The 12,800-nt window shown below is 37.7% G+C and overlaps 1 protein-coding gene across 1 annotated transcript in view; it reads left to right on the forward strand.

Annotated features, from left to right (window-relative positions):
- The first annotated feature begins 1,967 nt into the window (after window positions 1-1,967).
- DTHD1 (death domain containing 1) overlaps window positions 1,968-12,800 on the forward strand; it is a 65,272-nt gene continuing 54,439 nt past the window's right edge. Inside the window, exons 1-4 of the mRNA XM_047092417.1 lie at window positions 1,968-2,238; window positions 4,702-5,317; window positions 9,103-9,430; window positions 12,305-12,484. Of these exons, the coding sequence (XP_046948373.1) occupies window positions 1,968-2,238; window positions 4,702-5,317; window positions 9,103-9,430; window positions 12,305-12,484 (1,395 nt within the window). The remainder of the gene's footprint in view (window positions 2,239-4,701; window positions 5,318-9,102; window positions 9,431-12,304; window positions 12,485-12,800) is intronic.

Here is a 12,800-nt window from a genome sequence, read left to right on the forward strand (position 1 = left end):
TCCTCAGTTATTAGATACTTCTTACATCACTTCCTCCGACTTGTTTTTGAATCTTCCTGTAAAGCCAGGCTTTCCCATGTTTGATTGCACTGGGTCATTTCGTGCCTCCATGCCTTTGATTGTGTGATTATTTCCTACCCTAGAATGTTCCTTTTCTCTATCTTCTTGCCTGCTCAAATCCAGACGATCCTATAGCTCTTAATCCAAAACCTCCCAGGCCTCTAGATGGACTTACTTTTTTACTCCTCAAAGCTTGCATGACCTTTTTATGTATATGTCTGCTCTATCTCTCACAAAGTCTGAGTTGCATTTTCATAATCTGCTAGGTGTCAACCTCCCTCCCAAGTCCAAAAAGGCCCTCTTGCCTAGCCCTTAAGCCCAGCCCACAGAAAATGCTATAGAAAGTTTTCAGAATTGGCATTGACTGAAAGCCATTATATACACTATTACTGAGGATTACATACATATTTCAGGAGTTAAAGGGAAAAAAAGTAAAGAAAAGAAAAGAAAATTGAAGCAGAAAGTGTTTAGTATTGAGAAGATGGTGAAAAATATTAAAACAAAGTGGCCCATGATGTATGAACTAATATCTCAAAAAGAAATCACCTTTTCAGTGAACCGAGGTTCACAGAGGCCCTCCTCTCTCGGCCACCCTGCCACCATGCTTCATGCCGTTCCCTTTCTTTTCCTGAAGACTCTTCAAACCACAGGCAGTGTGGGCAGTAATGATGCCTGTGGTTCATTCTTTATTCTTTATTCACTGGGTTTTCTTTCCCTATCTTGTCATCCAGGCATCATGAGTGTGGCTCTAAGAATCGCAGTGTCAAATGAGAAAATGTGATGGCTTGGGGAGAAGCAGTCTGGTCCTCCCTTTGGAAAGCTTTCACTTCATCCCAGTATCTCTGAAAGAATATGAATCTGGAATTCACCGCCCTCTCCAGGTGCTATGTTCTCTCTAATCAGGGGAGGGGGATTGGAGAGGAGGAAGAGGGGGGAGGGGGGATTCCTTGGCACACCCCCCCAAGGTTCTCTTGTATCAAGTCCTGTATTGCAATGGCCTCATATATAATGTGCTACCTGAAACATCAGTAGTGGTGAGAAACTGTTGTATGTGAATTTTAATTATACATGGTGAAGAGTCCTTGCTAGTTCAGAGAGAGCCACTCTTCACGTTTGCTTTATTTTAGTGAAGGGGCATTTTATCTAATTAGAGAGAAATTATCACAGAGGAAAGTGGCCAGGCACCTGTCTCAATCCCACTGCAGGCTTGCTGTATAAAAAGGTACTAATTTGACTTACCTAACCAATGGTAATAGATGTACTCTAGCAGAGGATTCTGTTTTTAAAGCTCTTTATTATAAAAGAATTATAAATATATGCTAATTAGAGAAAATCGTAAAGACCCTCCCTGTAACCACATCCAGCTTCAACAATTAAGTAGTAGCCCATCTTAACTCATCTCAACACCACTCCAACACTTCCTGATTGTTTTGCAACAATTCAAACATCATATTATTTCATTCATAAATATTTTTAATTATCACATAGGAGTCTTATTGACAATACTGTTAAACAGTTTACCTTTGATTAATAAAATTGTCATCCCACCATAGAATCTATATTTTGTTGCCTCAAAACTTGAAAGGCACATAGGGCTTCTCATATACATATTGAATGTGTAAAACTTCCATGGAGAGTGGGATTGTGTGAGCTAGCTCTATCCCTGTGATTAATCTACTCTGTACACAATGGCAACCAGGGTGTGGGAACGCCCCTCCTTTGGTCACCTAGTAACTTTTCACTGGTCAACAAGAAGCTGAATAAACTATTATGTTGCGAGAAAGTGCTTGGCTAGCTGACTTGGATCATCTCCTAGATTTTATGAGAAGTTCCATTGTCAAGTTTGAATTCGCTAAACCTTCAAGGCTTTGCTGGCAGAAAAGAAGCGTTCCACTCTTGGAGCATAAATGGATTCAGAAGACATGGGCTCAGGTAAACTAGGCCAAATATTGAAGCAGATTTGGAGACAAAATCTGATGCTAAAACAGGCCCTCCTGGGAGATAGCCATTGTGAAGGGGCTGGCGGGGCCACTTGGATAGCCACAGTGGTCTTTCTGGGGCAAGAGCTCAGTGGGGCCCTTCACCAACTCTTGGAGCACACTGCAGGGACCCTGCGCTCTACCTGCCAGCAGCTGTATGTATTGCTTGACAAGGAGAATCAGTGTATCTGGAAACAAGGCAAGTATTTCTTTTTATTCTTTCTCTAAGAAATGTTGATTGAGTAGTCACTTTAAGAGGCACGAAGGAGCATGCGAAGAAGGCTAAGATAGAGTCTTGTCCATAAGGGACTATTTGGGGAAATAAGGTAAGACAAATGCACAATAGTGCAAGAGATATCAAAACTAGCTCCATTCGAGAAATAGAAAGAAAGTACATTAAGAGTTCAGAAGCAAGAATGATTCCATTTTCAGAATGGGAAATTGGGAATTTTGCTAGATCAAATGTTGTATTTTAAGCTGAAGCTTAAGCGGGGTGCCTGGGTGGCTCAGTCGGTTGAGCGACTGACTTCGGCTCAGGTCATGATATCACAGTTTGTGAGTTCGAGCCCCGTGTCGGGCTCTGTGCTGGCAGCTCAGAGCCTGAAGCCTGCTTCAGATTCCGTGTCTCCTTCTCTCTCTGTCCCTCCCCCACTCATGCTCTGTCTCTCTCTGTCTCAGAAATAAATAAACATTAAAAAAATCTTTCTTAAAAAATAAATAAGCTGAATCTTAAGGAATGAATTGGATTCATGCAGCTGGAAATTAGGAATCTTGAAAAAGCATTCCAGGCAAGGGTATTAGCAGGATCCACAATTAAGAGTAGGAAAATTGGCGTACCTGGGTAGCTCAGTTGGTTAAGCAACCAACTTCGGCTCAGGTCATGATCTCATGGTCTGAAGGTTGAGCCCCATGTCGGGCTCTGTGCTGACAGCTCAGAGTGTGGAGCCTATTTTGGATTCTGTGTCTCCCTCTCTCTCTGTCCCTCCCCCACTCATGCGCTCTCTCTCTCTCTCTCTCTCTCAAAAATAAACAGTAAGAAAAAAATTTTTAAGCAGAAAAATATTCCTGTTTTGAGACAGAACAAGCAGTTTTTCTATATTGGAATATGATGAAGTTCTATTTGTAGAATTATTTGAGCTCGAATCCATTAATTATAAAAACAGTAGAAAGACTGGGGTGGGCTGGGCTATAGAATTGGACACTCCCTTACACACACACTGAGAGGGGAGCAGGTTCTTGGGAATAGTCCCAATTATGGGTGCTGAGAAGTATGACAGGAAGAATATTGTATCTGATGAATATGATCTCAGACAACAGTTACTCTAGATAAGAAGATGGGTGGTATCATGAAATCGAACTCTAAATAATATAGTGTCAAGGTAAGTGGGCAGGTCTCATCAATCAGGCATCCAGGGCAGATAATGTTAAGAAATTATCTAGAAGGCAGATGGTAGGCATTGGGGAAATCTGCCCAGAGGCAGCATGATCCAGACAATGGCAGCTGGAGCTCATACCTAGGACTCTAGTCTCTGGAGCGAGTTGAATACGGTCTTAGGCAACATATGAAGACAAAAGCTTATTCATGGAAAATGATAAGGTCACAGCTACCAGAATAGGAGATCAAAATAAAGGTGGTCTTGGGTACAAGACAAAAACACCAGTTGTGAGAATTGGAGCCCAAAGATAAACCTAGACTTGTAAAAGGATGATTTAATGATGATTCTTAAAATACCGACCTATGTATGGGGCCCTAAATGACACATTCCTTAGTTCAGAATTGAATTCTAAAGATTGGAGAATTGCTAAGCCTGCAAGAAGTGATCAAATGACCTGAGCTATGAGCTATGACCTCAGAGGAGGGGTGAACAAAGAAGAGAATGGTAGGAAATGGGGATGGAGTAAAATATTATTTCAAATAAGATCACGAGGATCTTCACTAGCGTGAAGAGGTTTGACTTGGTTTAGTAGTCCTTGAGTAGCTAATGCAGGTTCTAATCAGAGAATCAGAAGCTGTACAATTAAAGCTGTTCTTTGGAAGGCTGATTAGAAAACTGTAAATGATCACAAGCTCAGCAGGAAGAATAGTATAAACTTAATTTAATTCTCATAGCAGCCAGAAAAGTACCTAAAAAAGTATAGTTTCTACACCAGTAAAAATAATGTAGCTATGGTATGCCTGCTACTCAAGTCTCCTCTGAAGTGTTTTGCTGAATTTCAGGGAAATAATTTAAGTGGATCACTGACAAACAATATAGTACCTTAAAAGGAGAAGGAACAAGTCTCAAAGTCATACTAAATCATCAAGGAATGATTGAGGGAAATGTTGAGTTCAGTTGAATAGTTTTGTGGCTGTGTAGGGGAGATCATGGTATCCGCCTGCAAATATTCAAAGTATTTTCATGCGCAGAAGGTATTAGACTTACTCTTTGCCACTACAGTAAAAAAAAATTTGTCCCCAATTCCTAGACATGTTAAAAGAATGACAGTTGTACAAATGACTTCTCCTTCAGGAGGGAGATCGGTTTAAATGACTGGTAAGGGTCTTGGTAGGCTTGTAAGGTTATCTTGCCATACCTCAGTGGAGAAATATAATTTGTTTCAGCTTTGTATTTTATTCTTTTTATGTATCTGTGTGTGTGTGTGTGTGTGTGTGTGTGTGTAGAAATGACTACTTTCATCGACTGCCTCATGAAAATAAATGAATATTTGGGGAGCACTGCTACACTTCTAAAGAAAGAAGAAAAGGAGATGTGTAATTTATGCGGCATGCATGATGAATGTACCCCACTGCAGACAATGTCCACCATTCACGATATCAAAGAAGCAGACATTGCTGCAAGAGGGGAACAGAATGTCATAGAAACAGCTACTGTTTCTTCCACAAATGGAGAGCAAAGTCATTATACGAACCAGGTCCAGTTAAAAAAAAATAAAGCACATATGAATTCAGACTTAGTGGAAAAAGAAGACAATACATCATTGAATGAAGATATAACAGAGCAAGAGGAAACAGAGAACAAAATGTTCCCAGATAATGTAGAAAATGAAGATGATAAACAAACAGAACACATGACTGTTGAGAACGTAAATGGCAACAGGGAAGAGACGCATGACATAATCCAGGCAACAGAAAGAGAAATACAAGAGACCTCAGAGAACCAAAGAGAAGAGATTACCACATCCTCAATAACATGTGATATCTCCAGCAGATATCTGAATAGTCTCCTTTCCAACGATTCAGAGAGTCTAAAGCAAAAGAATAACATAATGGAAAAGGAGTAAGTAAATGTAATGTGAGTGGTGCTTATACAATGCCTACTGATATGTGATTATACGTAGTATTTATACATGACTAGAATTTTACATTTCCCTTTCAGATCATCCCCCCAAAATATTACAAATCAATAATTCAGCTTAAATTACTCTTAGCAAAATTTATATGGCAGCTATTACTAATTTTTTTTTATAGTTTTAGGAAACAAACACTCAATGTTTCTCTAGAGGGAGAGGAATTGACTATATATGGAAGCAGTTTAAATGAACAATTGTCCAGAACCTGAATGGTATTCTAAATCACTACTCTTTCAATTATAATAAAAAGAAACTAGGAGATTACAGAGAGTTCATATACCAGAAACGCATTTTCTAGCCTCAGATTTGTTTTAGTTATATCCTCAAATAAATCCTCACATTTATTTTATTTATGAATTATCATAAATTCTTAACCTGTATCTGTACTCTCCAGGGGGCATGGATAAGCTTTAAGCAGTTTTTAAAACTAAGTGTGTATTTTCATACCTATTTTATCTCTTTGAAGATGGTTCAAAACTTTTACCAGATTCCCAAAGAGCCCATGACATGTGAAAGAATAAAAGTGGAAATTGACTGATATACTTCAGGAATTATCTCCCCTATACAAGGGAATAATAATCCCTATTTGTCCAAATAAAATAAAATATTCACAAGCCTTAGTTTTCTAGCAAATATCACATCCTTGGAAGGCAGTGGAGAAGAATGAAAACAATCCTTGCTTTGGGAATCAGAAAGACTTAACATTTTATATCCTGTTTTATTACGTAATAGTTCTGTGACCCTGGACAGCTTGCTTCATCTCTTAGCCCTATTTTCTGCTTTGTAGAAATTATATATACTTGCTGGGATTATTTGGTAAGGTCAAATGGGAAAATCACGTAAAGGGCTTAGCACCGCGTCGCTTTGTAGCTGCTCACGCTGGCCTTCATGTTAGTACATAATCAATCTCACTCTCAACAACCCTCACTTTCTCTACCTCCCGCACACTTCCAAACTCCACACACTTCCAAACTTCATTTAACCCCTCTCTGCCATGACGTGTGGTGTTGTTTTCAGGTGTACGATACCGTTTCCAGGACAACACCACAACTGAGTCAACGACCTCAAGCAACTCATTTTGCTACTTTGACCTTACCTATCTCATCAGTAAAATGAACAGGTTGAGTTAGGTTAGCAGTGAGGTCCCTACATGGCTGAGAATCTAATGAATTTTGTAGATGTCATAGGAGTGCATTCAATGCATGAAAGACCCCCATAGTTTCAAAGAACTACTGCCCCTGCAAAACAACTATTAAGTTAGTTAATATGTAGTTACCCACTTTACTGGAGAAAAATATTAACACTTCATATTCTTATATTCAGAAATGACTCAAAGCATCAACTAATGAGTCACTGCTGAACCACTCCCTCTAACACCTCCCTAGGTGTTCCCTGGTTAGTGATTTCCTCTTCATAGCATCCAAACCAATTGTGCTTGGCTTGCATATTTATAAAGATGATGACTCCTTTAAATCCCTCAGGCTAGAACGCCATCAGATCACTTAAAATATGTATGTCATGAACAAAATCTTGCTGGGAATCTGTTGTGATTCCTTGCTGGATAGTTTTCTGTAAGAAACCTATCTCTTCTACTGTTGTCCTAGTATGTATAGACTCAAAGGGAAACAAGACTAAAATAAACCAATCTGATTATTTTAGCTGCTGGACTAGATCTATTTGATTAAGCCTAGAGGAAATGGAAGCACTTATAGGTCTCTTCACTCATTTCATCTGTCTTTTAGAAGAGTGTATGCAGATCATTTCCAGGGCACAGAAGAGAATCATTTTTGAAGTTATACAAGGCTGAGTCACTGTATTCTCTATTAAACAATTCCAAAATTGTCTCTCATTTTCTGAAGTACCATTATTACTGTCATCAGAGAATATAAAAACAGACCAATGTACTGGGTAATTTTCTTTCTAAATTTACAGGTTCGGAAGTATCAATATAAATGACCCTCCCTACAATTTCAACATGTTTTGTTTTGTTTTGTTTTGTTTTTGATATCTATGTTAAAGGGCACTATTAAATCCAATCTACTAATAATTGAAAAATGGTTAAAACCTTATTATTCTAGAGCTGGGTATGAATGCTGCATTTTATACTGATCGTCTTATATATTTTTGCATTGCCAACATTTCAGTCATTTCACTGATGAGAAATGTGAAGTAACCAGAAGAGGAGAAACTACAGCTGGTAATTTTAATGTAGAGATCTAACATTTACCGAGCACATATTTTATGCTAACCCCTTATTATGAGAAGTTTAAATATTTTATCTCATTCCATGTTCACACCATTGTGAATTAGGCATTAGTTTCAGTTTGTAATGGACAAAGAAGCCAGTGCTTTGGAGTGATTTGAGAATATTATGTTAGAACATGTGGGCATTTGTACTAAAGACAGATGGATTCTTGTATTGGTTCTGTAGCTTGCCATTGGTGTGATTTTCAACACATGAAATTTTCTAAGCCTCAGTTTCCTTACCTGTGAAAGGTGATGACAGTAGTACCTGCCTGACACCCTAGTGTAAGGATTAAATGAAACAACGTGGGGACCCCTGGCTGGCTCAGCAGGTAAAACATGCAACTCTTGATCTCGGGGTTGTGAGTTCAAGCCCCATGTTGAGTGTAAATATTATTGAAAAATAATAAAATCTTGACATAAAAAAAGAAACAATGTGTAGCCTAAAATCTGGTCCATAGAGAGAGCTGACATATTAGCTATTTTAATAATTATTATTGGTATTTGGGGCACCTGAGTGTCTCAGTTGGTTAAGCATCAGACTCTTGGTTTTGGCTCAGCCCGCATCTCAGTTTCTGGGTTCAAGCACCGTAGCCATCTCTGTGCTGTCAATGCAGAACCCACTTGGGATTCTTTCTCTGTCTCTCCCTCTGGCCCTCAAAATAAATAAACGTTTAAAAAAATAATTATTGATATTTAAGGTCAAGCAAATAGTAAGGGACTGACCGATCTCAAATCTGAATTTAAATGTTTAAGACTCTAAAATCTTTGGCACAAGTGATAGTTATAATAAGCAAGAGTATAACAAATGGTCAGAATAAGTGTTTGTATTGATTCTTTGAGGATTGTAAATATTCTGCTTCTAATTACCTTGATTAATCATAAATTCACAGTATTTTTGTACCTTTCTCAGTGTTTCGCAAAAACATAATAAACATCATCATTTGATGTAATGTCTTTGGATAATTCCAATACCAGATACGTATTATATATATATATTTGTCTCCTTCCCTTAAATTTAGTAAATGATTCAGGTATAAGTTCTTGGTTTATCAAAAAGCATTAGCACTCTTCAGATTCATTTTGTAAAGTGAACAAAACTGAGAAATCAACCACCTAAATAATAGTGGTAATGTCAATAGTAACAATAGCTAATATATATAATATACAATATCAACTATGTCAGGCATAGCTTTCTAGTTACTTAACATACGCTAGTTTATTTAATTCTCACAGCCTTCTTATGAGACAGTCTGTGAGAATAAACTGAGTTGAACTGTCTTACAGTTGAATAAACTGAGGCACAGAGAGGTGGAGTATCTTGCCAAAGGTTACAGAGTTACTAAGTGGAAGAATTGGGATCCACACCAAAACAATGTAGCTCTCGAGCTTGTGCTCTTATGCATTTAGCTATACAGTACACAAACTAAATAATTGCAAAAATTATGTCTTTTTTTTTTCCCTGCAGGTATTTTGATATACTGAGTGATACCAGCCCCCAAGTGTCTTGTTATATTACAGCACCATCAAATGTTCTCCAGCATCTAGAATGCCGGATTATTAATAGCATGAGTTCTTTAGTAGTGAGTGATAATGAAGAGTTGGTCAGTAATGTCATCACTGTTGAGTGCTCAGATATGGAAAAGGAAATTCCATTTCCAATATGCATTGCAATTCCATTTACTGCACGTTACAGGGGAAATTACAGAGACATCATGGTGAAAGTGTCTGACGTAAACCTTGGATCAAGTTACCTAACTCCAAATTCACTGGAAGGAATGAGAAGAAGTTACAAGGTTGGTAAACCATTGGCTATATCTACATTTGCTGTTTGACTCCTCTACTAAATATTAGTCAGGCTACCAGATTGTGTATAGATATAGATAGATTGTGTAATAAGTGGAAAGGCTGATTAGGTTAACACCAGTGAATTCACAATTTTTATTTATTTTTTGCTATCTATAAAGATCAAAGAGCAGAAGTTATTGACCAAACTTAGGAATGAAGAACTTGTGTCTAGGACCCAGCAAATGTATTTGCACCTGGAAAACAATACCAAAATCATGGCTTACTCAGCTTCATGCCCTAGACTAGCATTAGACTAACATTTCTAATGTGATGGACCTCTGTCTAAATTTAAGAAGATTGGTATCCCCAGATAATACTAGTTTTATTTTTATCATTCATGAGTTGGGAAAATATGTTTAAAAAAATGAACAATTGTGTGTGTGTGCGTGCGCGTGCCTGGCGATAGTTATTAAGTCTATAAATTGTGTTTTGTTTATACACAGAAGACAGCATATGTGGTAGTTAGGATGTGGGTTGTGGAGGAAGACTGGCTGGGTTTGCAGAAGGGGTCCTATACTTTCTTGCTGTGTTAGCGTGGGTAAATTATGTAACCTTGCCAAGACTCTATTTCTTTATCTGAAAATGAACACAATAATAGTGTCTACCTGATAGGGTCATAGGGATCAAATGAGTAAATGCACTTAAGATAAAAGTGGCCTATAAACATGTGTTAGGAGTTAATAAATTAGACTTTATTGTAATAACTCTGAACTTCTCTACTGTCACAAATTCTTGTTTTGAAGACAGAATATAACAATTGTTAAATTAGCGTAAAGTTGACGGGAACTAAGGTTAAAGATTTTTCTGTGGGCCACCGAATTTACCATTAAACAAAATATTTTTCTTCTTAGCTTTAAGTAAGTCATCATTATTTGAAGACGAGGGCAAGGAATCAACGTTTAAAAATTCCACAAAACAAGAAATTCTTTATAGTACATCTCTTCTTTTTCTGATTTGGGACTTTTCTGAGTTACAAACAAGGTTATACAGTAGAATATGAAAGCTAAGCTTGTTCTAATTATTTATTCCAATTCATGTCCCTGATACATTTTATATTTAGTCTAGGAAGACTGCATGTATAATAGTCTGATCAGCATTGCCCTTGATTGTGGCTTTTTCATCTTGACCAGTCTACGTGACTGACATTATAAAAGCAAAAACTGTTGATAGTACATGTGACTTTCACAAAATGGGCAGGCAAGATGTTTAGTAAATGGATAATCAAAGCAAAAAGGAAAACAAAATAAGAGGTCCGTCCTCTACTAAAAATACAAAAGCATAGGCTTTTTATAATTTTCCAAGGGTAGTTATCCCCATTCTTAGCTCAAAAATTTTAAACTCTGGAGTCCTTCCAAAATTTTATGTGGTTCATCCAACATTTAAGAATGCTAATTCTAGAGTCAGATAAACAAACCATCATCAGACTTCTGTTCGTGGCAACTCCCATGCTTAAAAACACTTCTGGTTCCCAGCATCTGCCAAATGTGCAGAAAATGCACAGCCACCACCACCAGCTCTGGGAAGACTTTTCTTTCTTACTTCTCACCATTTTCCCTTCAGCCGATGAAGACCATTCATCTTGCCCTGAAGTTTCCCGATGACGGTTTCGTGACGTGATATTGTGAAATGTCTTCCTCAGTTTTTAAACGATAGATTATTTTCTGTTGTGAGTGTCCCTGAAATGTTTGCTTATGTGTGTGTGTCTGCATATTATCCACTCATGCTGGGGTGGAGCCGGACTGGGGGGACACATGAATAGACCAAATTACCAATAGACCAATAGAGCCTTCCTCCTCATTTTAAGCCTTGGTGGTTACACAAATAGATCATTTTGCTTTCCTTCATGTGCTCAGTTCCCTTTTGTATGATAAAAAAAGCTTCAATATGTGACCGCATATATGCATTACAAATGTAAATGTCAGTATATAAAAAATAAACACAAATGTCTCTTTCCAGTTTTTTTTTGTTGTTGTTGTTGTTCCCACTGCATGAAGGGGAAGAATAGAAAAATGACTTTGCTAAGAGATTGTGAGCTGTCAGAAGGAAGAATTTGCTGACGGTACAGGTGCTTTAGTGTTTGCATAAACTACCCAAATAATGAAATTTGGAATTTCCTAAAACGGTGTTGAATTTTCTGGATAAAGGCCAATAACTATTAATTTTTTTAAGTCTATTTCTTTATTTTGAGAGAGAGAGAGAGAGAGAGAGAAAGAGAGTGCAGGGGAGGGTCAGAGAGAGAGAGAGAGAGAGAGAGAGAGAAAGAGAGTGCAGGGGAGGGTCAGAGAGAGAGAGAGAGAGAGAGAGAGAGAATACCAAGCAGGCTCTGGGCTGCCAGTGCAGAGCCCAGTGGGGGCTCAAACCCACGAACCATGAAATAACGTGAGCTGAAACCAAGAGTTGGATGCTTAACCAAATGAGCCAACCAGGTGCCCCTAAAGGCCAATATTTAAAGTTTATTCTGGTAAAGGAACATAGGATTCCAAAAATAGTTAATATTTATGAAAACACTAAATGGGACTGTTCATTCATTATACATCTGGGGGGGATTTAATTTAAATTTAAAAATATATTTATTTCTCTCTTTTCTATCACATAGTCCAAATTTGAGAAACTAATATCGACTTCCACCTCATCTCATGAAATGACCAACCCTTTGGTGTTAATGAAATCTTTCTCAATTGTGAGAGATTACAGGGACAGCAGATAGACTTTTTTTCTTTTTTCTTTCTTTTTTTTTTTTTTTTTTCGCAGCAGAGTATGTACAGCAGATACTCCCTGAACAGTGCCGCATTAATGTCCTTTCATGTCCTCAATCCATACAGGGGACCTGTGCTGAAGTCAAAGTGTACAAGTTGGGTATCTTTTCTGTTGTGTCTTGTTTAAAGAAAGAGTCCTTCACAGTAACAAAGAAAGGCCATACTCTTAAGCCAAGCATGGATTCCCGAGTGTCCTTAAATTACCCTCCAGGAGTTTTTGGCTCATCAGTACTGGTACAATTAAAGGTAAATGCTAAAAGCTGGTAAGTTTCTTCTCATAGATTTTGTGGGTCATCAAACATAGTCCCAAAAGGATAAAGAAGATACCACTATTTAATATAACAGTAAATGAATTCTTCTCTTATACTTTTCTTTTTTATCCTTTTTGTCTTTTATTTAAATTTTATTTATTAATTTATTTCAATAATAGAATTTAGTGATTCATCACTTAAATATAACACCCAGGGCTCATCCTAACAAATGCCCTCCTTAATGCCCATTACCCATTTATCCCATTGTCCTACTCAATACCCCTCCAGCAACCTTCAATTTGTTCTCTATA

This window comes from Lynx rufus, unplaced genomic scaffold (genome assembly GCF_022079265.1).
Source record: "Lynx rufus isolate CCGP_SWC_20201006 ecotype Redwood Valley unplaced genomic scaffold, mLynRuf1.p SCAF_3, whole genome shotgun sequence".
Classification (NCBI taxonomy): Eukaryota; Metazoa; Chordata; class Mammalia; order Carnivora; family Felidae; genus Lynx; species Lynx rufus.